The following is a 26,926-nucleotide window of genomic DNA, read 5'->3' on the forward strand; positions in this document are numbered from 1 at the left end:
AGTAAGTAAATCTTTGGCCATGTGTTTGGACTGGTCTTCAACATTCCTTTCCCAGAGGTCAGAGAACTGAAAAGTCCTAATCCATTAATCATATAATTGTTCTTTCCCAGGCCCAACCATCATCCTGAAGCTATCCTGGGCCTTACCATGATTCATCTTATTAACATAAGAAATATGCTTCAAGGAAATCCCTGGAGTTTTTCAAGGTTGTTGGAATAGAGCTTCCAAGATGTTTAGAACACTTCAAAAGAAGTGTTGGGTTGGACCTTTAAAGAGAATGGATAAAGGGAGTTGATACCCTATATTGCTATTCCTTCACTCTCTTCCTTGATATCTGGAGTAAGGATGTGGTAGATAGTGTTGGAATAGCCACCTCAGGCCATGAAGTAACCTGAAACATGGAGAACAAATCTCGATGGCACTGTAGCTCTACTATACTGGCCTTGTCCTGTCCATATCTGGATCATGACAACTTCTTCCTTCTCTCTGTCTTAATCTCCTCTCTTCCCTTTCATCTATGCATATTATATGTTTCTTATTTCTGCTTTAACAAATTACGACAAACTTAATGATTTATACAACACAAGTGTATTTTATAGTTCTATAGGTTAGAAGTCTGATACAGATCTCTAAATGGGCTAAAATTGAAAGCAGGGGGCTGTCTTTCTTTTTGGGTCTGTAGTAGGTGAAAATTTGTTTCCTTGAACCTTCCAGCTTCTGAACACTGTCCACATTCCTTAGTTTATACCTCCTCTTTTTATCTTCAGAGCAACTGCATTTGAAGAACACTTCAAAGAAGAACATTCTTCCATAGTCACTTTTCCCTCTGACTCTTCTGTGCCTCTCTCTTCCACTTTCCTGGACCCTTCTGACTACATTTTCTCTTCGTTGCATCTATCCATCCAGTCTTTCTTCTCTCTCCCTTTCCTATCTAGTTGGTCTGTCTTAATTTTTTCAAGCATTTCATGTTTCTTCCTTGAACATTTACTTTTACATGTATCCTTGAAGAATAAGAATGTATGTCCAAGAAAATTAATATTGATTTTTCTAATACCATCTAATTTTTCAGTTGACACACATTGTGTTTGGCCTTTTAAAGTCTAATTCAGTCACACTGCCTCCATCTTCAGCATGCATAAACTTTTTTCCCCCCTTTGTGACATTGACTTTTTGAAGAAATCAGACACACACACCCTTTTTTTTGGTAGAATCTCCCATAATCTGGATTTGCCTTAATGTAAAACTTTTAGCTTTTCATTTATTCTCTGTATTTCCTATAACCAAGAAGTTAGATCTATGGTAGGACTGCCCAGTAGAATGTTCTGCAATGATGGAAATGTTCTATAACTGTACTTTTCAGTATGATAACTATTATCTACAAGTAGTGAGGGCACCAGCTGTACCTCTTCCCTTAATTTGCTTTCCAGATTGGCCTTTATTGGCCAAATTAATAGTTCCTTTAACTAGAGCTGGAGTGAGCTGTGAATTCCTACTCCTGATATTTAAAAAACTGTCCTTACTGTAGAAACTGCACTCTAGGAGTAAGGTTCACTTTAGACTTTTACTGTTGTCTTTTCAGAATTTCTGTATATTTTATATTTGCATTTAAGGGAGTGATGATAAAAATTGAGGATTGCATTTTATATTAATATCTAGAAGTTCTTTATCCTTTCCTCTCATCCCCTTCTTCATCTTGGGATCAAATCTGGGCACCTCATGCATGCTAGGCAAGCACTTTACCACTGAATCACATTCCCACCCCCTCTCCATCTTTTTTCTAAGTAGAAATTTAATATTTGTCTAGCTAGAATTTTACTTCTAGAATGCTAGATAGACTGCCAGAGCCCTTTATGTCTGAAGTGGAACCAGATAAACATCTGCTGCAACATCCTCATTTATATGAAAACCAACTGAAGCCACGGGGGATGATTTTGAACCCAAGCCTATTTTTCTCACTGAGACCCAGTGTTGCCCTCATTGCATTGCACTGTTTGCTCTTTCATTTGTGGTGGTTTTTTAAAATTATTGTTACTGAGCCAGTTGCTGTGGTGCATACCTGTTATCTCAGCATCTCAGGAGACTGAGGCAGGAGGATCCAAGTTTGAGGCCAGTCTCAGCAACTTAATGAGGCTGTAAGCAGCTTATTAAGACCCTGTCTCAAAATAAAAATTTAAAAGGACTGGGATGTAACTCAGTGGTAAAGTGCCTTGGGTTTAATTTCCAGTAGCAAAAACAAAACAACAACAATAACAAAAGCAACAACAACAAAACCAAAACCAAATTTTTTACTATATTCTCTTAGAAATTAGTAATTTTTATTTGACTTAATAGCTTACTACCTATGTTTTATGTTTACTGTCAGGAAACAACTTTGTTTAGGTCTTTATAGGTTTATAAAGTGCTTTCTCATAGTTTATCTCATTTATTTATAACAGTACCTCTTCCCTTAATTTGCAGAAGATAACCTTTGGCTCATATACCTGAGGTTCTTAAATAGTGACATATATTGTTATTCTGGCATACTCACTGCTTCTGTACATCTACAAATCCAGCTGCCTTAGCTTCAGACATTAGTGTTGACTCATTCCACTGAGATTATAAAGTTCAGGCAATGTAACTTCTCAGTTGAACCCCTTTCCACATCTTCTGGGTCCTCCTGGAGGCTAAGGCATGGAATTCTAAGCATGAAGATAATTAGAGGCCCCTCTGTTTCTTGGTTTCTTAAAATTACTTGTGATCAGGGAAGTTCTTTTTAAAACTTAAGCAGAGGTTCAATATGTAGTTAAGCAACACATTGTATAGAAACAAACACAGGATAATCATGTAATTTATTGTACTAACATTCTTCAATCAAAATGGTGTTAGAGATAAGATAAATTTTATGGCTGTAATGTGTGTCTGTGTGATCTGATTGGTGGCAAGGGAATGAATTGTTAATCTAAGGCTAGACACTTTCTACCGCAGGGGTTTTGGATCTTCTGTGATACATGATTATGTTAAATTAATTAAGTGGTAATGTCTGTGAGAAAATCATGTAGTTTGTTACTGATTTTCTAACATTACAAATGGAAATAAAAAGTATAGTGGTTTTCCTGGAGACATTCTAGTAGATCATAAAACTTATTTGTTTGAACTGTATGCTCAGTTTTCTTGCTTGTTTGAGAGTAGGATGTGATATTTTAGGTTCACTTTATGATACTACTGGGTAAATAAGAGTTAGAGTTAAGCTTTTTATCCTTGGGTTTCTAATAGCTACTGCTGAGGTGAGCCTTATATGTTAAGATTATCTTAAGATAAGACCACTGCTTATTGGCTCAAAGTTCAAAGGAGAGCATTAGCTTCAAGGACATAAATCTCTGAGTCATTATCTACCAATTTGTAACAAAAGTGCAGTTGAACAACATTTATCAAGACAATCTAGTATCATTTACCTACAGTTTGAGGTCAGTCTGTATAGAGATTTATGTAGATCCTTTGAACTGTTTTGCAGCACTGAGAGTTCAAATTTATTTTTATTTTCTAACTTGAAGTAGCAGGTGGATTTGCATGGCTTTTCCATCAGCTGCTGTTAACTCCGTTTTGTCCAACCTCAAAACCTTATCAGGTTTTAACATCTATGGAACTGTCTTAGATTAATTAAGTTATTTACAGATAAAAGTTAAAGGAATGGTACTATATTGCTATTTGTTTTATAATGTGTTCTCTTTATTTTCTCTGTAAGTTGACTTTGAGCTCTGTAGGGTCAAAGATATGAATTATGCTATTTTAAAATCTGTAGTAGCAAGACTTACAAAGTCAGATACTTAAAAGGAACCATCAGTTAGATGGTTTGAGCCAGCTAGACTGGGCCCAGGCAAAAGGCTGAATAAGCATCCTGGTTTAAATCAGTCATTTATTCTAACAGGGTTTTGTCTTGTAGGAATAGGAGCATCTAAAAATTAATCCACTGTGTGTTATTTGACTTGTGGTCTCTAAGTTTGCTGCTTCTAAATGAGCACATCTTCTGAACACATAGAAAATGGCTTTATAAATACTTGTTTGATGCTTACTTTTTTTTAATACTGGATACACTACTTTTGCTGGATTTTCATAGTTGTAACATGTACAAGATGTAAGAGAATGTTCTCATCTGTAAAAGAATTTTTCCTTTTTGAAGGATGGCACATACACAGTTAAGGAGATTAAATTCTACCCTAGAAGCAATTGATTTGAGTATTAAATCTTTACTGCTACGTCTATGGAAAGTCCTTTGGATCATTTTCCAAGTTAGAATCCAGTGATAAAATGGCTGCACATTCTGAGGTCATGCAAAAGAATGATACAGCCAAGTGCACTTCAGCTACCTGGATGCCTGAAGTGGGAGGATCTCTAGTTTGCAACCAGCCTTGATGAGGTAGTAACACCCCCATCTCAGACAAAGAAAAACAAACAAAAAATGGTATAGTGAATTGTTGAAAAATCTATATGCCTTCCAATTAAGGTTTCTAATTTTTTTTATTTCTTGAATTCTGGATTAATCTTTCATTCTTCCTTTCTTCACCTTTCCCAATGAACATTGTTGACATGCACTGTTAGTACTTATTTGAAGTGTCTCCTGCCTCATTTCTCTTCTTTCATTCCTGTAGATATAGCACCAATTGACTTATATTCCATATTTGGTTTATTTCCAGATTTTAAAAAAAATTTACGTTGTGAATCATAAACATACTCTCATTTAAAGTAAAAACAAACATAGGACCTCCTCACACCCTTTCACCCTAAATCCTTTCAGTTATGTACCTTCTTGCAGACCAAACTGTTTTTAGTGTGGAATTCCATATCCTTCATACTCTCCAAATCTTTCCCTAGTCTTTTAAATTGGCTTATTCTTTACTTCTCTCAGCAGCCATATTCTATTCTTTTTTCTTATGATATTTCTTCTAATGGGGATGACTCCTTTATATCTTTTATCACTTCTTCTATTATTGCACTATTCTTTGAATAAAGTGTATAATTCATGGAATAAAGTATGTTCACATTACTGTATAACAGCCACCACATTGGTCTCTGGAGCTTTTTCCTTTTGACCAGCAGAAACTCCATGCCCAGTGAACTGTGATTCCTTGTTTTGTCTTTTCCCTAGTCCCTTGCATTAATCTACTCTGTCTTCATGCATTTGGTATAAGAGGAATCATAAAATAGTTGTTCTTTTGCTACTGCCTTATTTGACAAAGCATAATGTCTTCAAGATTATCTCTATTGTAGTATATCTCAAAATTTCCTTCCTTTTAAAGGCCGAGTAATATTCCATCTTATTTATAGACCACATTTTTTAAAAATCCATATATCTATCAATGGACACATGGATTTATTGTTAATATTTGGCTATTGTGAATGATGTTGCTATAAACTTGAGTGTAAAAATGTTTATTCTACTCTCAATTTTTTGGGTGTATATAACAAAGTAGAATTGTTGGGTTATATGATAACTCTATGTTTAATATTTTTGAATCACCACACATAGTCGACTACCAGTTTACATTTCCAACAGTAAGGGTTTATTGCTACATATTCTTGACAGCATTTGATGGGTTTTTTCATTCTTTTGTTTTCTTTTTCTCCATCTCTTTCCTTCTCCTCACCCTCCTTCTCCCTTTTCCCCTTTCGTCCTTCTCCCTTCTTCCCTTTTGACATTTTATTCCTAAAATCACTGCCAGATAGAATGCAATGGAGCTTTTACCACTGTATATTCTACTCAGACTTTTATAGTTTTAGCTCTTAAAGTTTTTGATCATTTTGAGATAGTTTTTGTAAATATTATTAGTGTCCAAATGAATTTTTTTTTTTTGCATATCCAGTCTTCCTGACATCATTTGTTGATAAGACTGTCTTTTTTCCCACTGAGTGGTCTTTCCCTCATTTATATTTGATCGGATTATCTTTGACTTTATCAGTTTTGAATTAACTATCAGTTGTATTTCTGGTGAAAGTTGTAATCTTTCCTGTTATTGACTTATTTTAAAACCTCAAAATTTGCTTATGCTTTTTTCTCTGCCTGAAAATAAAAGGAAAGACGCAGCAGATCTATATAATATTGACAATAGTAGTACCATTTATCACCCAATATAAGTACCATTTATCAGCTCTTATCTTTAATTAGGTGTGTTAAAAGATTTATTAACCATTTTTGCTTTGTACTTTACCATCTTGCTACTTGAGACACAGAAATAGAAGCAATGGAGTATGTTTTTAATCTTTTAAGTGACTGCCCTTTTGTATATCTGAAAATTTGTTTTTTAGTTAATTAACCTCTCTGGGCTTTAGATGTTTTTAATGTAAAAATGAAAGGATTGAACTAAATACATGTTATACATCCTTTACTATGGATATACTTAAGTGGTTTTTAGTCAGCTAATAAAAATTTAGTAGAGAATAGAACAGCTTTATATTACGTTAGGAATACATTAAAATTGATATTCCTATAATATATTATCTTCATAGCTTTGGTGTTTTTTTCCATATGTGAACAGAAGTTTTAAATATAGCCATGGATATTAATTAATTTATTTCAATTAGGTATATATGACAGCAGAATGCATTTTGATTATTGTACACAATTACAGCACACCTTTTCATTTCTCTGGTTTTACATGATGTAGTGCTGCACCATATTGCAATTGTACATGTACCTAGGATAATGATGTCCATCTCATTCCACCATCTTTTCTGCCCCCATGCCCCCTGATTAGTTTCTTTTAATGGTAAAAAATGTTGGTTTCTTTTCTTTTTCTTTTTCTTTCAGACCCTGGGGTGCTTAACCACTGAGCCACATCCTGAGCCCTTTTCAAATATTTTATTTATAGACAGGGTTCTGCTGAGTTGCTTAGGGCCTCACTAAGTTGCTAAGGCTAGCTTTGAACTTGTGATCTTCCTGCTTCAGTCTCCCGAACTGCTGGAATTACAGCATTGTGCCTCTGAAGCTGATCGTTTCTAGATGTTATAGTAATGTATAGTATTACTACTTCCACCTTCTTAATGCATTAAGGAGAAGGGCATGGATTAATGTACATTAAATTAGTTTGCACATGAAAGAGAGGACCACCAAAAGCCAGGTAGAAAAAGCAAGACAGCAGAGACAGACACCTTCTGGAAAGTCAAAGAATTCTAAAGCCTAGACAGACAGATTTGGGAATGCTACATCCCTGGATCTGTCTTTGAGAGACCCATAGTTGTAGGCTACACATGCTTATCTAGATTGAAATTGCCTAAAGAATATTTTTTTCACCAATTGTGTTGATTATGTAATTGTATGGCTGCATGTCATTTTTATATTATGTGGAAATACAGATGATAATATATATTGAATGTTTGATACATTTGTTTCACTTTATTGTTTCTATATCTTTTCAAGGAAAATTATGTTTTAGTGATAGTATTTTATTAGGAACTATTTCAGATGCCAAGAAGAGAAACTAATTCATTGCATTCAATGATTTCCTAAGAGTATTAGTGATTAATTGAACATTAGGGATTAATTCTCTTGGTTGCAAAAGGGTGACTGGACAACTGGGAAGACAGGGATGGGATGGAGGCTTTTTATAGCTTTTGAATTTTGAACTATCTGAATCTATTGTCATTACTTTTAAATTATTAGTATTAAATCATAATTAATAAAGTAGTATATTACCTTGGAAACATTTTCATTTGGGATCATGACTCATTTAACAAGAGAAATAAAATCTTGGCTTTATCAAACATTACTTCAAATCACAGCAGTAATTTCATTTATATTTAAATATTTTGGATTGCAGATGTAAATTGAACAACTGCTATCCTTTTGAGTGGGGATATTTATATAAAACTGAAATGGGAAGTAAATCTGGAATGTAATACCAAATTTGAATGTATATATAGTGTCTAGGAATGTCTTTGGTAAAAGAGTCTGAAATGAAAGAGCTTTGGAGAGTGATAAAAACATAATAAATAAAATAAAGATGATAGGCTCAATGAGATCCAGTTCAAACAGAGGAAATTAATGGGAAATGATTACATTAGTAGCAGATGGACTTACTTCCTTTATTGAAATCTTACTGAAATCCTAGAACAGTTAAAATTGTTTTTGATATTGAAAGTCTGATAAAAGATAAAGAGATTTGTTTATCTGGTTGTGCTATTGTGATTCTAATTATGTCTTCTGGATGCTTCATTTGTACTAGGCTATTTTTATGATTCCCACAAATCCACCACCAACATTCAGGAAGCCCGAACTCTGGTCTGATGATTTTACCGATTTTGTTAAAAAGTGCTTAGTGAAGAATCCTGAGCAGAGAGCTACTGCAACACAACTATTGCAGGTCAGTGCGTGTAAAGGAAGAATATTTTATTCATACCTTTTAGCTTTTGACATTGGCCAGAAATGCTCTGAGTTTCACAACTTTTTTTCCAAAAATTAAACCTCCCTAGGAAATATGGAGTGATAAGATACACATACCCATTCTGCTATAAATTCTCTTTGTCTTCTGCCTATTCCCTTTTTGTATCTGTCTCTTTTTCTTTCTTTTTTTTTAAATATTTTTTTTGTAGTTGTAGATGGACAGCATGCTTTTTATTTGTGTATTTTTTATGTGGTGCCGAGGATCGAACTCAGTGCCTCCCACATGCAAGGCAAGTGCTTTGCCACTGAGCTATAGCCCCAGCCCTGTCTGTTTCTTTTTCTCTTAAAGCTATTTTAAATCAAAATTTCCATAAGATTCTCTTTTCAGAAATGAGTTCTTATCTCTGTACTGATTTCTCATTGCTTTTCCTTATGTTCCTTGGCTCAGCATTTCTTTATTGACTTGTTTTTCCATTATAAGACATATAAATACAGGATTCCTGAACACCTTGAAAAAAAATTACATGCTGTAATGTTAGTTATACCTAAGAGCACCTAAATGAAAAGTTTTATTAACTTGGCTTTAATAGACTTTGTATCCAAAATGTTAGGAGGTTTTTGGTTTGTTTTTAAAATCTGCCTTAAAATTCAATGCAAAATGAAGTAATTTATTAATTACAATATGTATATTTTTTAAATATTTATTTTGCAGTTTCAGTTGGACACAATGCCTTTATTTTATTTATTTTTATGTGCTGCTGAGGATTGAACCCAGGGCCTCGCACGTGCTAGGCAAACACTCTACTGCTGAGCCACAGCTCCAGCCCCTACAATATTTATTTGTGAACCTTTCTTTTTCCAAAAAAATTGCCTGAGAATGCAACTAATAAATGTGTTTCACATTAACAAGTTTGATATTTGCAAAATCTTTCTTATCGTTAGGTGACAAAATAATTCAAATCATTTTTCTTATAGAAAGTGACTTCTCAAAGGTTCCTCTTCTTTCTTTCTTTCTTTTTTTTTTTTTTTTTAAATTGGTGACTATGGGGGTTGAAACCAGGACTTTGCACATGCTAGGAAAGTGCTGTGCCACTGGGCTGCAACCCCAGTTCCCAAAGTTCTGTTCTGTTCAGTTCAGTTCCTTTCCCCTCCCTCCCTCCCTCTCCTTCCTTTCTTTCTGTCCTCCTCCCCTCCCCTCCCCTCCTCTCCCCTCTATTCTAGGGGTGCTTTACCACTAAGCTATATCCCCAGCCCTTTTAGTTTTATTTTTAAAATTTTTGAGACAGGATCTTGCAGAGTTGCTGAGGCTGGCCTTGAATTTGCAATCCTCTTGCCTCAGCCTCCAGAGCTGGTAGATTTACAGGTGTGAACTACTGCCCAGCCCAGGTTTCCTTTAAAAAAAAAAAAAAAAGATTGAGGAGTATGTGAAATATATAAATATAGTGTTAATTGTTGTGAAAATTTAACTTATTTTCACATCTGTATGGAAGCTCATTTAGCAATATTTATTAGGAAATTATATTCCTTATCTCAGAAATTACACTTCTAGAAAATTATTCTACAGAAAAATTGAACCATCTGTGAAATGATATATGGGTAAAAATAGTCAAAGCACATTGTAGTGGTAAAAGATTGGAAACAGCCTAAATAACTGCCAATGAATTAGAAATAATTGAGGGCTGGGGTTGTGGCTCAGTGGCAGAGTGCTTGCCTAGCACACGTGAGGCCTTGGGTTCGATCCTCAGCACCACATAAAAATGAAGTAAAGATATTGTGTTCACCCACAACTAAAATAAATAAATAAATAAATAGATAGATAGATAGATAAATAAATAAATAAATAGAAATAATTGAAGAGGAGTGATTGGAAAAATACACAAAAAATAGGCAAAAAAATGAACACATAAATCATCTGAATAGTATGAATGACTGAACAGATAAATTATACTTTATACATAATAAACAAAAGCTACATTTTTTTGTTAAATACCTAGAAAAGTATATGGTTCCAGTATGAGAATAGAATGCCTAGAAATGGAATGTAATAATGAAGGAAACTGACATATTATGAAGAAAGCATTTCTAATCAGTAAGGGAAGAAAATAATTAAACCCAAACTGAGTTAACTGCCACCACTTTTTTGGGGAGAATGGGGGGCAGGGGGAGATATTAAACTAGAGTCTTATCACAGAAACAGCAAAATAAATTGCAGCTAGTTAAGGAATTAAATATTTAATTTAAACAAAATGGGAATAGGAAAGAACTATAGGGTAATTTTGGAGAATATTTATATATCCAATTCATTGCCATAAAATGAAAGAAAAAGGAGATTTTAATGCACAAAACTTAAAAATGTATAAATCAGGGGCTGGGGATATAATTTAGTGTTAGAACATGTGCTTAAGTCATGAATGGCAAAAAAAAAAAAGTTTGAGAGTACTTGTTTTTAAAAATGATGTAAGCACACACACAAAAATATAACCCTTTCGATACAAATACATACATTAACCTTAAAGATATAATTGTGTAAAGAAAGTATACATTAAAAAATTATGTAAAGTATACATAAAAAAATTGTAAGAGATGCTAACATACATATCTACATATCTGGTTTATCCAACCTACTGCAACCTTATTTTTGTGCAATTTACTGTGAATTCACTACAGTATATGTTTGTCTGTGGAGCTCAATGCTCCTAAATTCAAAATCTCCTTATGTCCAGTTCATTTGTATTCATCCTTTCTCTATGTAACTGCTATAAACAATACTGACCAACAAAGAGGGTTAGATAATAAAGTTTAGAAGGTATTGAAGAACACCACCATCTTATTGGAGCATTCTTATTTTTTTTTAAAGTATTTTTCTGTTTTCATTGGAAATGGTTAAATTATTCAACAGCAAATAAAATGAAGACTGTGAGAAAGTAGTAATAAATAAGTTGCCTTTCTTTGACCACTGATTTTTGGCTATCAGCTTATCAATAAGATTAACTAGATTTTGTAACTCCATACCAAAATAAGCTTATTATATATGTAATATAATCACTGATCTTAAAGAAATATTATTTTTACAACCTAATGTATACTTTCTTTGCACAATTATGTCTTTAAGGATAGTGTAGTTGTATTGACAGGGTTATATTTTTGTATGTGTGCTTACATCACTTTTAAAAACAAGTACCCTGAATCTCTTTTTCTCTAAAGCAGCCAAAATATTCTTTCTTAGTTAACACACTTGTAGATGAAAAATAATCACTGAAGTCTATAATCATGGATAGCATTTACTGTTGTTTTACTATTTGTTAGTAAAAATATGAAAAATTTCTGAATTTGTATCATTCATTTTTACTTTTCTAGCATCATTTTATCAAGAATGCAAAACCTGTATCCATATTAAGAGATTTGATCACAGAAGCTATGGAAATCAAAGCTAAAAGACATGAAGAACAGCAGCGAGAATTAGAAGAGGAAGAAGAAAATTCGGTTCGTAATTATCTGCAAAAATTGATTTTTAAAAATTTTCCAGGTCACTTTTTAATAATGTTGTTTCTTAAGATATATTAATAGAGTTTACCATTTTATTACACAAGTGAGATATATTCATTAAATCTTAAGAAATATTTTTTGTATTAAATGTTTGCTATCCTTTTCTTTTGTCTTAAAGTTAATAATTAGTGAGATGTAAAGTTGATATAGTAGCAATACACAGTATCTGAACAAAGTTGTCTCAAATTTGGATAGATTTGTGTCATATCTTCTGGAAGTGTCTTTTTCCTGGTCATCAGCCCTGCTGTGATACTAACAAGATTTGGTAAATATGTGGAGAAATTGGAGCATTTGTTCAGTGGTAAATATGAAGTGGTGATGCAAAGCCCTTGAGGAGAAGAATTTGGTGGTTTTCTAGAAAGATAAACAGATTCAGCAGTTTGACTTTCAGGGTGCCTATAGTGCTGCCCAACTAATGATGGTTCAATTTACTGATTTTTCAACTTAACAGTGATGTGAAAATATACCAATACAACCATTCTGTTTCTCACTTTCACTCCAGTGTTCATTAAATTACCTGAGATATTCAGTACTTTATTGTAACCTCACTGGTTATGGGATTTCGTTTATGTGCGAGCTAAGTAAGTATTCTGAGCACAAGTTATGATGTTGAGTAGATTAGGTATATTAAATGCCTATATTCAAGGTGAGAGGAATTAGGTTCTTTCTTTTGAGGAAGAGACTGTGGACATAAGATGGACAGATTTTAAAATAGTATTATGTTTTTATGATTCCCCCCCCCCTTTTTTTCTTTTAATAAGCATTTTTTCCCTGGAATAGGGTTAGTGGTTCTGAGTGAAACTGTTACATTTATTGTTTTTAAAATTATAAGAAAATAATTAAAAGTCTTGGCAGAACCACACATTGAGCAATATTCACATGCTTTACTTTACAAAGATTATGTTCTCAGGCACTAGCTTTCATAATTGTTGCTCTAAATATAAAATGTGTGTGTGTGTATGTGTGTGTAAACACATACACATACAAATATTTGTAAGAACAAGGAGATACGCAGGATAGATCTGAAGTACTTTACCCATAGTAAAAAGTATATCCTGTATTGCCATTCATTTTTGGCAAAATTTAAAATCACTATTTTCTCAGAAATGTTTATCTACCTTAAAGTCTCAAAATTTTACACATAAAGATTATACAATTCATTCCTTTGGAATTTTTTTTCAAATCAGTCTAAATAGGATTACATATACAGTTTTAAAGTAAAACAGTTAATTGCTAAGAACTATGCATCTCTTGATGTCCATGGGATGGCCAGTGATTGTCATTAAAGTGATACTTTTTCCATAAAAGTCAGATATTTTTACAATAATTATTCTTGTTTTTGAACAAATCAACACAAACGTTGATTTAGGTTATGTATAAGGGTCGTAGGCATATAGAACATTTTCTTGTTTCAGTATGATAATTACCTGTAAATTCAAGATGTAAACAAGACATTTGGTAATTTATTAATTATACTACAAGCACTATTTATTCTCATGTAATATTTAAACTAACTAATGAGTTGATGATTTTTAAGACAATTCAGAGTTTGCCAGTATGGCTTATTGATATGCTATACAAGCTTTTAAATGAGTGTAAATATGTACACAGTGAAGGAGTTAGTGCCTGCAAAATATGAGGCAAACATTCCAACATGGTACATTTTATGATTATTTAAAAGTAAAATGTTTAGTGTTAAATTGAATTTGTAAGATTAAGCATAGTGCATCATTGACAAGTACTAGTTTTTAAAGTAAATGAAAAGACTGATTCAGAATTTACAAAACTTGCTTTGCCATTGGAGCTCAGATATTTCCCATATGAATCATAATGTTAACTGAAGGAATTGAATGAATACAGAATTTTACATTTAAGTGAAATAATGAACAAAGGATGGGGTACCTTTTTTTTCCTTTGTCTTTTGCAGTGCTGGTGATGGAACCCAGGGCTTCATAAATTCTAGGCATATGTTCTACACCCACATGCCTTTGGGGGTACATCTTCATTTTAGGCTTGCATGAGATCTTTTCACTTCCATGCTCTTTATTTCCTCTTTTATCTAAAGAAAGTGTTAACTTAGTAATGACTCAAACCAGTTTTCGTATTAATTGTCTTAGAACTTCTACCTTTGGATAAGAAATGGAGAGTTTCTGGTGACTTTTTAATAGTATGAACTCTTAAGCTTTTAGACTGTGGTCTTTAATATCTCAAGAATGGCATATCCCTTTCAAATCTGATTCATTGAAGCAGTAGTTCTCAGCACAAATATGGGGAGGAATACCAGGGTGCTTTGGAAGCAATCCCCAATCCCCTACAGCTGATGTTACAGCCTGTAGGTAAGCATTTTTCAGAACCTTCCCTCTTCCCACTATTCTTATTGAATAGAAAGCTTTAAATCAGTCTGCTTTTCAAGAACCTCTTAACTGGATAAAGAACAGAACAGTATCAGAATCAGCCCAAGTCATTCCAGAAACCTTTCATGTACCTAGCTGGTTAAATGAGAGGTAGAGTGATACAAGAACAAGACAGATTGTGCTTATTCAGTTTTTTTCTTTTTTTGTTTGTTTTTTTAAAGATATGTATAACAGTAGAGTGTATTTTGACATATGATACATTCATTGAGTATAACTTATTCTAATTGGGATCCCATTCTTGAGGTTGTGCCTGATGTGGAGTTTCCCTGGTGGCTTATTCATATATGAACATAGGAAAGTTATGTCTGATTCATTTTCCTCGATTTCCTATTCCCTATCCCCCCTTCCTTTCCTTTTTTCCCCTTTGTCTAATCCAAAGAACTTCAGTTCCCTCCCCATTGTGTATTAGCATCTGCATATCACAGAGAACATTTGGCCTTTGGTTCTTTGAGATTGGCTTATTTCACTCAGCATGATAGTCTCAAGATCCATCCATTGACTGGCAAAAGTATTAAAGTCATTCTTTTTATTGCTAAATAATAGTCCATGGTGTATATATACCACATTTTCTTTATTCATTCATATGTTGAAGGGCACCTAGGTTGGTTTCATAGTTTAACTATTGTGAGTTGAGCTGCTATAAACATGATGTGGCTATGTCACTGTAGTATACTGATTTTAAGTCCTTTGGGTATAAACTGAGGAGTGGGAGAGCTGGGTCAAATGGTGACTCCATTCCAAGTTTTCTAAGGAATTTCCATACTGCTTTGTGGAATCGTTGTACCAATTTGTAATCCCACCATCAAAGTATGAGTATACCTTTCCTCCCACATTATTGCTACTATTTATTGTTACTTATATTCTTGATAATTGCTATTCTGATTGGAATTAGATGGAATCTCAGTATAGTTTTAATTTTCATTTCTCCGTTGAATATTTTTTCATGTATTTGTTAAATTTTCATATTTCTTCTGAGAAGTGCCTGTTTCTTCATTGATTGAACTAACTTGATTAAGTTTACTTTCTCTCTCTCTCTCTCTCTCTCTCTCTCTCTCTCTCTCTCTCTCTCTCTCTCTCTCGTGTTAAAGTCACCTAGTATTATTGTATTGTGGTCTATTTGGTTCTTGAAATTGAGAAGGGTTTGTTTGATGTAGACGTTCCATTGTTTGGGGCCTAAATATTTATGATTGCTATTTCTTGTTGTATAACAACAGTATGAAATGACCTTCTTTACCTCTTCTGATTAACTTTGGTTTGAAGTCCACTTTATCTGATATGAAGATAGAAACCCCTGCTTGTTTACAAGATTCATATGAATGATATTTTTTTCCCATTCTTTTACCTTCAGTCTGTGGATGTCTTTGCCTATGAGGCAAGTCTCTTGGAAATAGCCTACTGCTGGGTCTTGTTTTTTAATCTAATCTGCCAGTCTGTGTCTTTTGATTGTTGAGTTTAGGTCATTTACTTTCAAAGTTATTATTGAGGTATGATTTTTATTCTCATTATTTTGGTTTGTTCCTGGGTTTTAATTAGAATTAGTTTCTTCTTTGATTGAATATTCCTTTAGTTCTTCCCTTTGCTGATTTTCTCTTTTATTTTTCTTTTCATCTTCATGAAATATTTTGCTGAGAATGTTCTGTAGTGCAGGCTTTGTAGTTGTGAATTCTTCTAACTTTTGTTTATCATGGAAGGTTTTTATTTCATCTTCAAATCTGAAGCTGAATTTTGCTGGTTATGGTATTCTTGGTTAGCATCCATTTTGTTCCAGAGCTTGGAATATAAGACCTCCTAGCTTTGAGGGTCTGGATTGGGAAATCAGCTGAGATCTGGATTGATTTCCCTCTAAATGTAATTTGACATTTTTCTCGGGTAGCCCTTAAAATGCTGTCTTTGTTCTTTATGTTTTGCATTTTCAAAATTATATGCGTTGGTGTGGGTCTGATGTAATTTTGTGTATTTGGGGCCCTCTAAAGTTCCTGTATTTGATTTTCCATTTAATTCTTTGGGTTCAGAAATTTTAGATATTATTGGAAAGATTGCCCATTCTTTTGGTTTGTATTTTATCTATCTTGATAAATCTTAAATTGTGTCTTTTCAAATTAACCTGTATTTCTTCGAAGTTCTGTTCATGGTCTCTAAACATGTTTTCTCCATAGTCAACTTTATTTTCAAGATTATATATTTTGTATTTGTTGCCTGAAACTATATTCTAACTGGTCTAGTCTGCTGATGATGCTTTCTGTTGAATTTTTAATTTGGTTTATTTATTATTTCATTTTGAGGATTTCTGCTTGATTTTGTTTCAGGATCTCTCTTTATTGAAGTCATCTTTCACTTCCTGCATTTTCTCTCTGATTTCACTCTTTATTATCATCCTTTACCTTGCTGATCAGTTTAATGATGAACTTTCTAAACTCTTTCTGACATTTGTTCCTCTGTGGTGTGAATGGATCCTGTTAATTGAAGTATTTTTGTTTGTTTGGGGTAGTTTGTTCCCTTGCTTTTCTATGTTATTTGAATGACTACCCATCCAGCATTATGGATCTGAGACAGTAGAGTTTCTACCCCGTAGACTTAATAGTGTTCCTGAAGGTTTCTAGTACTTTGTATTTTAGGGGGAGACAGATAATAACAACTAATGCAAACAATATACAGCACTAAACCAAATAGTTCTTGCTATGAAATCTACAGTGTTAATTGTCCCAATAAACAGAAATTATATGATCAGTTATTATCCATAGTAGAAATAGTAAGTATGCAGAAGGGTTTAAATTTTTGAATGATGAACAGGGAGAGAACAGAAGAGATGTATGATGTGATAATTATGAGGGAGGAGGAGAGAAAAGAGAAATAAAAAATTAAAGGAAGAGTGAAAAAGGTAACAATAGATTTTGGCTCTTAGCAGAAGAAAGAGAATCAAGGGGAACAGATAAGTTAGAGAAAAAATGTATAAAATAAAAAATGCAAACAAAAATAAAAGAATAAAAAACAAAACTGGAATGTACTAATCAAAATCTCAACCCTCAAAATACTGAGACTTGAAAAATTACTGCCTGAAAATGCTACTGAATCCCAGTCTGCTTTGAATGTCCAGTATTAATTCCCAGCAAAGCCCCCCTCCGCCCCCCAACCAACCTTTTTCATCCACCTTGCTAATAAGCTACCTATCTGCTTTCATGGGTTCAGCCCATAGAGCAGCCAGGGATGCAGCTTTCTCTATTCCGCCATCTTGTAATCCTCACAAGAGTAATTGTGTTTTATATCTAATTCCATTCCCAAGTGACTCTTAGGCCCTTGGAAAATTCTTTACTTCATTTTTACCATCTATAAATAGAATTATGAGGATATAATGATTTTATATGTATAATCTAAGCACTCATAACAGTGTTTTGCATATAGTATATTCAACATTTAGCTTTTGTTTCTATTAATGCTACTACTTATACTAACACTACTGATATTACAATAACATTTTGGCCAGTTTTTTTGTTTTTGTTTTGTTTAGTTTCTGCTTTGTTTGATGGTAATTGTTGTTACTGTTTGTTTTGCTATCTACAAACCACTAAAACAATGGCATTGAATTGATCAGGCATGAATAGAACATAGACTCAAAATTTCTTTTCGGGCTTTAAAAAACAAATTTAAGTGGCCAAATGTGTTTGAAAGAATTAGTAGGGATTTTTAAAAAATGTGTCTTTAAACTGTAAAAATAACTAAATAAATAAACAAAATTTATTTATTCCCATTCCTTTACTTCTTGAAAAGTAAATTAGATTTAGTAGGGAAATATTTATATATGTGATGAAATTATTGGCCATAAATTGAAATCCTTTAATAGAATTGATTGCTTGTTATTTCTCATTTTTTTTCTGTGTAATTAAGTCACACTTTAGAAAAAACCCTACTTGTTGTTCATATAGTTATGACTGTGTAAATACTTTTTACAAATATTATAATATATTATGATTACATGTATAATTGTGTCATTTTCTTTTACTATTCTTGTTTTCTATGTATCTATCAGTAGTTTTTTCTAAAGTGGTATATTCCCAAACTCCCAGCAGGAGCTGTGAACTCTTTTGTGTAAACCCAAGTACAGATGATTTATTAGTATCATACTTTTTTCTTGACTCATTCCTTCTTTTGCTCTCTATCCTTCTCTAATCTGAACTGATTGCTCTTTTGGGGTACTGTACAGATGTTATCCTTAGGTTTCCCTTCAACGTTATTGTGAGAATTTCCTTTTTTCCTCCTCTGTAATTGATCTTCTCCTGTCTGGATTTTGTCTTCGGCTTTCTTGTTTTACTTATGTATTTGTTGTACCATTATTTCCTAGTACTTTATTCAGACCTTGAGTATATGAATGTGTTTTTATTTTATCTTTGCCCTTGATTGATTTAAGTATAAAATTTAGGATTGGAAATAATGTTTCCTTCCAATTTTGAAGACCTGGCTCTTTCCCTGCAGCACTAATGATGATGGAAGGACAGATGCCTAATCCTTTGAATGTTTGGATCTTAATTTTCTTCTTTCTATTTATAATATGCCTGTATGTACTTCTTTTTCAAATCATTATGTGGAGTACCTTTCAGCTTTTTCAACCTGGAATTACCTGTCAGTTCTGTGTAATTTTTTTCTTTTTCTTGATAATTTTTATTTGGTTGTTGAACCTCTCAGATTAATTTTTCAATGATCTGGTCTCTTCATGCCCCCTTTTCTGCCCCTGTTCTTTTTGTCTTTGTGTTTTTTGGCAGGTCTCCCCAAGTTTATCTTCTATTTTTTTTAAAAAAAATTTCTATGGGGAGTGTTTAATTTCCAACATATCCTCCTCTTCCCCTCTGTTAATACATTGTCATAATCATTCTGAATTTTCTTTTGCTCCCTGCCTTGTGTCTCTTGCCTTTATATTTACTTTGATCTCCAATTTTTACTTTAAGGGCTTTCTTCAGATGTTTAGCAATTATATTTTAGAGAAGGCCTAAAATTACCTTCTGGAAGTTATGTATGGAAGAACAGAACTTGTTGACTAATAAATCTTGCTCCAAAAGATGTTAAGGTTCACTGCTCTTGGCTTGAATTTGCTTTTAGTTCATGTGACTTCTCTGCTTGTAACCCTAAGTTTCAGGTGATTTTGATCTATTGAGTTATCTACTATTTATATATTTATCTGCTTTCTAACTTTAAGAAATTTTTCCTAGCTTCTAGATTTTTGGACAACCTGTGTTTATTGCCCTCTACTCCCCTGTGCTGCTTGTCTTTATGGGTTTATCCTCAGAGTCCGTGTCTTTATTCTAGTTTTGAGAGTCTTCTTTTTTTTTTTTAAAGAGGGATAGATATAAATCTTTGTGTTCTATTTTTCATTCTAGTGGAAGTATTTGCCATTTGTCATTTCTTAGGTGTTTTAAGTTTTAGATGTTGAACTTGTATGTGATGATATTTCATATGATCTCTTTATATGTAGATCCATAAAAATATATTTTAATGATGAAAAATTCTTTGAGTACTCACAAATTAGCAAAATTCAAAGAAAAATATAATTCATCCAGTTTTGGTTTATTCTGTCAAGTTGTAAATCAGAGTGATTCAGGCAGGGAAGGAACATTGCAAGAAATCAGGGCAATTAAGGCATCTTATACCAAATTTATAGTTGATAGGAAGAGAAATAAATATCTGTTTTTAAATCTGTAGTTCTTTTATAAACTATTATCTCTAGGTGGTATAGAGTAAGGTACTGACTTGGACTGTTCCCTCCTTCCATTCCCTGAGTAAGAACAGTTTTTAGAATAATGAGCCCTATCTCATTGATACTATGCTTGCCTTAACATCTGTATCTGTGAAGTCAAGATTGTTGCTTTGTGACCTCTTAACTTTCCATTTGCAGCTCATCTTGATTACCTTTGGCCATGACACTTGCTGTTTTGTTTTTTGAATTTACTCCAGTTTGGGGAATTCATTTGTTTAATACCTGTTTTGTTATGGTACTGGGTATTGAGTGTCTTTTAGGATATGGCAGAAGGTTTTAGGTTTTGAATATTTTATTATCTTGTTTGTTTTCAATGCATTTCCCCTCATTTCTTTTTCCCTAATTTTGTTTATATTTCATTTTTAAAATTTTTCATATATATTTCAAAAATGAAAGGATTTTTTTCAGCATGGTGAAAGATCTGTGTTGCCAAGTTTTGCATCTGCATTAATTTTTAGCCCAGAGGACCTGTATTTTTTGGCAGATTTTATTGTAGCTATGTCTAGTCCAGACTTTGGATTAGTCCTTATCCAGTAAGTGGGCTATTATAACACAGAACACATTTGACGTTGGACCAATGAAATTTTTCTTTTTTTCTTTTCTTTCTTTCTTTTTTTAAGCTGTAGTTAGACACAATATCTTCATTTTTTTTTTTAATGTGGTACTGAGGACCAAACCCAGTACCTCACACATGTGAGGCGGGCACTCTACCACTGAGTCACAGCCCCAGCCCACATGAAAAATTTTATAAAGCTAAATTTTGAGAAAATGTATGTCATAGTCTTTCCCTGATTTCAAAATTCCAGAACTGTGAAATTCACCATATTGAATTTCTGTATTATGAGAGATAATTTATATTTGGTATTCAGTCTTAATATATGGATCAATTGTGTACCCTGCTTTTTCCATTCTGAATAAGTATAATTTTCAGAGAGTTTATGGGTTATTCTATTATCATTTTAACATTTTCCAGATTTAATTTTCTTCTATATAGTTTAGCTCAAGAGATGAAGGAAAATTAGTGGCCTAAAATTAAATTGACATTTCCATCAACTTTCAATGTGACTTTTGAAAAGGAAACAGTATATAATAACCATTTCAAAATGTTGGTTTTTAAAATTTTAGTGCTGTACACCTGTGCCCTTGATAACTATTATAAACAAACCTCCTTAAATATCTTTTATTCTAGAAAGATATGGAACTTATTGGAAAAGTGCCTTATGAATTTGATTTTTTTCATATTATGGAAAAATGTTTTCACATTTTCTGATGGGAATACATCTTAACAAATTGACATGCTTTGGTAGGTCCTAGGGTAATTCAATGGATATTTAAAGTTAAATTGCAAACAGATTTCTGTAGCAGGTTAATTCCAAAATCAAAGTTTTTGTGTTAGTTTAAGTATTGCTAAGTGTGACAAACATCTTCGCTTTTTTTTTGGCAGGGAGGGAATGGGGAGCATTTTCCAGCAATGATATAAAATTGGTGCTGGGTCATCTGTATTATATAGTAAGAAAGAATTTCTTTTCTGGAGCACATTCCCAAATCTTTACTGTGAGTTAATTAAATAACATATCTGTATTTTGTGTATATTTACTATAAATGCCTGAATTGCCTATGGGAAATCTACCTTTTAAAGTATGTATATTAACCAGTTTGCTCTATCTATGCAATACAACTTCACAATTCATTAGTGTTACCAAGGAGCATTTATATTAGTATTATCAATGATATTAATTAAGCAAATCTACATGAGTTGTCCCTATCATATAAGTGTTTAAAATATATTATGGAATATAGGATGCCATTTTGAATATCGAGTTTACTTAAGTGAATTCCTTTTTTAAAAACAGGTACATCTTGAAATTTGCTAATTATTTTTAAAATATCTAACAAGAAATTACAAAAAAAAAATTCTGGTTAAATAATGGAATGAAGAGTTCTTATTAATACAAAATTTGAATACATGAATCACTTAACATTATATTTTAATTACTTCTAGTGGAAAAATGATTCTTGGGGATTTGTGATATATAATGTGATATGATCTCATTGTACATTTGAACTACATGATGCTTCTTAGGGGGAAAAAAGACGACAATACTTTTTGCTCTGAGAAATTTCTTATTTAATTGTTATAAACTGGGACCTAGGCATCAGAAATTTTGAAGACCTCCCTAATTGATTGTAGTAAGGTTTGAATGAGACCTGTTGAACTATATACATCCTAGCATGGGGCCTAGTCATATGCCAGATATTCAGTAAATATTTGAGTTTAAAAGGAAGGATTGCATCAATTTTATTCTTTAAATGAACTTTTAAATTTTTGAATAGGTTCATATTTATAGAATAATTACAAAATACTAGAGTTTCCATATATCTGATATTCATTTTTCCCCATTATTAACATATTAGTAAGATACATTGTTAAATTAATGAACTAACATTGACAGATTTAAACTGAAGTTCCTACTGTGTCCAGATTTACTTAGTTTTTACCTAATGTCCTTTATTTATTTGTTTGTTTGTTCTAATTAGTTTTACATGACAGCAGAATGCATTTAGATACATTATACACAAATGGAGCACAACTTTTCATTTCTCTGGTTGTACATTATGTAGAGTTACACCATTTGTGCAATTGTACGTGTACCTAGGGTAATGATATTCATCTCATTCTACCACCTTTCTTACTCCCATGTCCCCTCCCCTCTCACCCCCACTTTGCCCAATTCAAAGTTTCTTTGTTCATCCCATCCCCCCCATTATTGATCAGCATCCACTTATCAGAGAGAACATTCGGCATTTGGTCTTTTGGGATTGGCTTACTTCCCTTAGCATGATATTTTCCAACACCATCCATTTACCTGCAGATACCATAATTTTATTCTCTTTTAATGCTAAGTAATAGTCATATATATATATATGATATATATATGTGAGATATATATATATATATATATATATATATATATATATATAAATCACATTTTCTTTATCCATTCATCTATTGAAGGATATCTAGGCTGGTTCCACAGTTTATCTGTTGTGAATTGAGCTATATTATGCTGATTTTAAGTCCTTCCTTTGGGTATAGACCGAGGAGTGAGATAGTTGGCTCAAATGGTGGTTCTATTCCAAGTTTTCTAGGGAATCCCCATATTTCTTTCCAAAGTGGTGATACCATTTTGCAGTGCCACTAGCAATGTATGAGTATACCTTTTCCCCCACATTCTCACTAACACTTACTGCTGCTTGTAATTGTGATAACTGCCATTCTGACTGGAGTGAAATGAAATCTTAGAGTAGTTTTGATTTGCATTTCCCTAATTACTAGAGATGTTGAACATTTTTTCATATATTTGTTGATCAATTATATATCTTCTGAGAAGTGTCTGTGTTCCTTAGTCTATTTATTAATTGGGGTATTTGTTTTTTTGATGTTGAGTGTTTTGAGTTCTTTATATATCCTGGAAATTAGTGCTGTATATAATGAGTGTGTAGTAAAGATGTTCTCCCACTCTGAAATTGGCAGGACGTACACAATTTGAACAGATGGATTTCAAGCAATGAAATAAAAGATGCCATCAAAAGCCTACTAACCAAGAAAAGCCCAGGACCAGACAGATTCTCAGCCAAATTCTACAAGACCTTCAAAGAAGAATTAATACCAATACTCCTCAAATTATTCCATGTAATAGAAAATGGGGGAACCCTTTCAAATTCATTCTATAAGTCTAATATCACCCTGATACCTAGACCATACAAAGACACATCAAGGATAGAAAACTTTAGACTAGTATCCATGATGAACATAAATGCAAAAATTCTCAAATAAAATTCTGGCAAATCACATTCAAAAACATATTAAAAAGATAGTGTACCATGATCGAGTGGGGTTCATCCCAGGGATACAAGGTTGGTTCAACATATGGAAATCAATAAACGTAGTTCATGGCATCAGAAGACTTAAAGATAAAAATCATATGATCATCTCAATAGATGCAGAAAAAGCATTTGATAAAATACAATACCCTTTCATGTTCAACATAGTAGAAATACTAGAGACAGCAGGAATATATCTCAGCATTGTAAAAGGTATCTCTGCTAAGTCCAAGGCTAACTTTGTTCTAAATAGAGAAAAATTCGAAACATTCCTGTAGGCTCTTGATGTCTCAGTTTCTCAGAATATCTTTGGTTTTCTTGACCTTGAGAGTTTTGAGGGCTACTAGGTAGATATTTTGTAGACTTTCTCTCAACTGGAATTCGTTTGATGTTTTTTCCTTATGGTAAAACTGGGATTACTGATTTTGGGGAGGAAAACTCATAAAGAAAGGATTACCACATCATATTAAGAATACTTTCTGCATCTGGAGGTGTAGCTCAGTGGTAGACCATTTGCCTAGTGATATAAGGTCCTGGATTTGATCCCTATAAACCTCCCCCCCACACACACACACCAAAAAATGTTAATGTTACCTGGTCACCTGGCTAAGGTAGTGATTTTCAGTTATTTTTATAGTAAAATTACTCTTTGCCCATTCTATGTTGCTCTTTGGAAAAAAGTTATAATATACAGCCACATTTAGGGAATCGAGAGTCATGCTTTACTTTCTTGAGAGGATATGACAGAATAGCTACATAAATTATTTGGGGTTCTTCAATACAGGATATTTGTTCTCTCCATTTTTAATTTAATCATTTGATCAATGTTGATTCAAGGTTATTCACTTCATAATTTTGGATTATAATCCAGTACTACTTTATTTAATAATTTTTTTTCAGATTTGGCCACTGGAATCTTTTTCAGTCAGTTCCTTTTCCCTATTATGTTACCCCCATCAGTGTGGGTTTTTGTTTTGTTTTAGGCCCATTTCTTACTACAAAATATTCTCAGGGTCATCTTGTATCTTTCCTGCCCCAGACCTAGAATATGGAGTTCTTTTTCCTGGAGGATAGTATTGTAACAAAGACGGAACTCTGTGTTTGCTGCAGCTTTGGGTGGTGGTTGCCTCTGTGCCCTCTTAGTTAGGAGATATGTGTATGTGTATTAACCTGTGAATATATACAAATCATATTTATATATATATCTCCATCTGTATCTATATTAAGATAAATGAGTTCATATTATGTCTCTGGCTCTTAATTCATGGATCATTCTAGCTGTTACCCCTTGCTTGCTTATAACCTACCACTCCAGTATTGAGAAACCCAGCTCTCACCATCTGTTCTTATTCACTGAATTTTTCACTTCCAGTACACGTATAGTGGCTTCAGAATCATTATCCCATACTCTCATTGGAAACAACATTGTCAGGTACAGTGCTTCTATATGGTTCCTTTTGTCTTTGGATAGACTTCATTCACTTACAGAATTACTTAGATTATACCTTTTCTCCCCACACCGTTCAGTGAAGTTTTTTTTTTTTGTTTGTTTGTTTGTTTGTTTTTGTGTGTGTGTGTGTGTATGTGTATTTTTTCCTACATTCTGTATTTCATCCTGGGATCCCCTGATGTCCTGAATGATTTTGTAAAAATTTGTTATATCAAGATCCACTCTTTGATGTAAATTTCAGTGGATTTTGACCAGTGTATGGTGATTTATATTTATTATTATAGTATGAAACAGAAAGGTTTTGCCACCCTAAAAAAAAAAACTATTCAATGCTCTCCAACCCCTAAATTCTGTGCAAATGCTGATCTGTTTATAGTTTCTGGTTTTGCCTTTTCTGTAATATCATATAATTTGAGTCATATACTATGAAACATTTTCAGACTGGCTTCTTTTACTTAACATTGACAATTCATCCTTTTTGTGTGTGTGGTTTAATGCTTACTTTATCAATCACTAGGATTATGTTGCATGGGTGTATCACTCTTTATCCATTAGCCTATTGGAAGGACATCTTATTTTTTTCCTAGTTTGGAGCAATTATCTATAAAGCTGCTAAGAACATTTACAGTGTTGGCTTTTGTGTAGATCTAAGTTTTCAAGTCAGTTTGGGAAATACCTAGGACTGAAATGTGCTGGATCTTATAGTGTATTTAGCTTTGTAAGATACTGCCAGACTCTAAAGTTGTATCATTTTATATTCCCACCAGCTATTAACAAGAGTTTCTGTTAATGTATGCTAACAATTCATAGTGTTGGTTTTTCACATCTTAACCATTGTAATAGGTATTTAGTGGTATTTCCTTTTTTTAATTTGCAATTCCTTAATGATAAAAATGTTGGGCAATTTTTCTGTGTTTATTTACTATTAATATATCTTCTGGTAAAGTGTCTGTTTGGTACTTTACCCTATTTTTTTAAAATGATATTGTGTTGTTTGTTTTCGTATTTTAAGAGTTTTCTGTGTATTTTGGATACAAGATTTTTCCAAAATATGTGTTTTACCAGTATTTTCTTCCATTATGTGTCTTGTCTTAACAGTGTCTCTTATTTTAATCTTAATGTCACCTTATAAGCTTTTCTCCCATGGGTCATATTTTAGGTGTCTGTAAACTCAACACAAATTCAGATTACACAAGGTTTTTTGTTTTTTCATGTTATTTTAAGTTCTGTGATACTTTTGGGGACAGCTTTGAAGTCTGTTTCTAGGTTGGTTTTTGTTGTTGTTGTTGTTGTTGTTTGTTTGTTTGTTTGGGCATATGATTATCCACTTGTTCCAGTATGATTGTTTAAATACTGTTCTTTCTCCATTGAGTTGTCTCTGTTCATTTTTCAAAAATCAGACCACATCTTTGTGAGCTCTCTGAGCTCTTTTTTCTGTTCCATTGGTATGTTATTATTATATGATTGACATCCTTTTGCTAATATTATGCCATCTTGATTACTGTAGTGTTATACAGATTTTAAGATTGGATAAT

General features: G+C 32.9%; 1 protein-coding gene across 5 annotated transcripts in view; it reads left to right on the top strand.

Moving 5' to 3' along the window:
- Stk3 (serine/threonine kinase 3) overlaps positions 1–26,926 on the top strand; it is a 272,590-nt gene that overhangs the window by 147,100 nt on the left and 98,564 nt on the right. For all 5 annotated transcript variants that reach the window (XM_078016883.1, XM_040293823.2, XM_078016884.1 and 2 more), the window contains exons 7-8: positions 8,196–8,333; positions 11,711–11,836. In XM_078016883.1, the coding sequence (XP_077873009.1) occupies positions 8,196–8,333; positions 11,711–11,836 (264 nt within the window). The remainder of the gene's footprint in view (positions 1–8,195; positions 8,334–11,710; positions 11,837–26,926) is intronic.

This window comes from Ictidomys tridecemlineatus, chromosome 7 (genome assembly GCF_052094955.1).
Source record: "Ictidomys tridecemlineatus isolate mIctTri1 chromosome 7, mIctTri1.hap1, whole genome shotgun sequence".
NCBI classification, from domain to species: Eukaryota; Metazoa; Chordata; class Mammalia; order Rodentia; family Sciuridae; genus Ictidomys; species Ictidomys tridecemlineatus.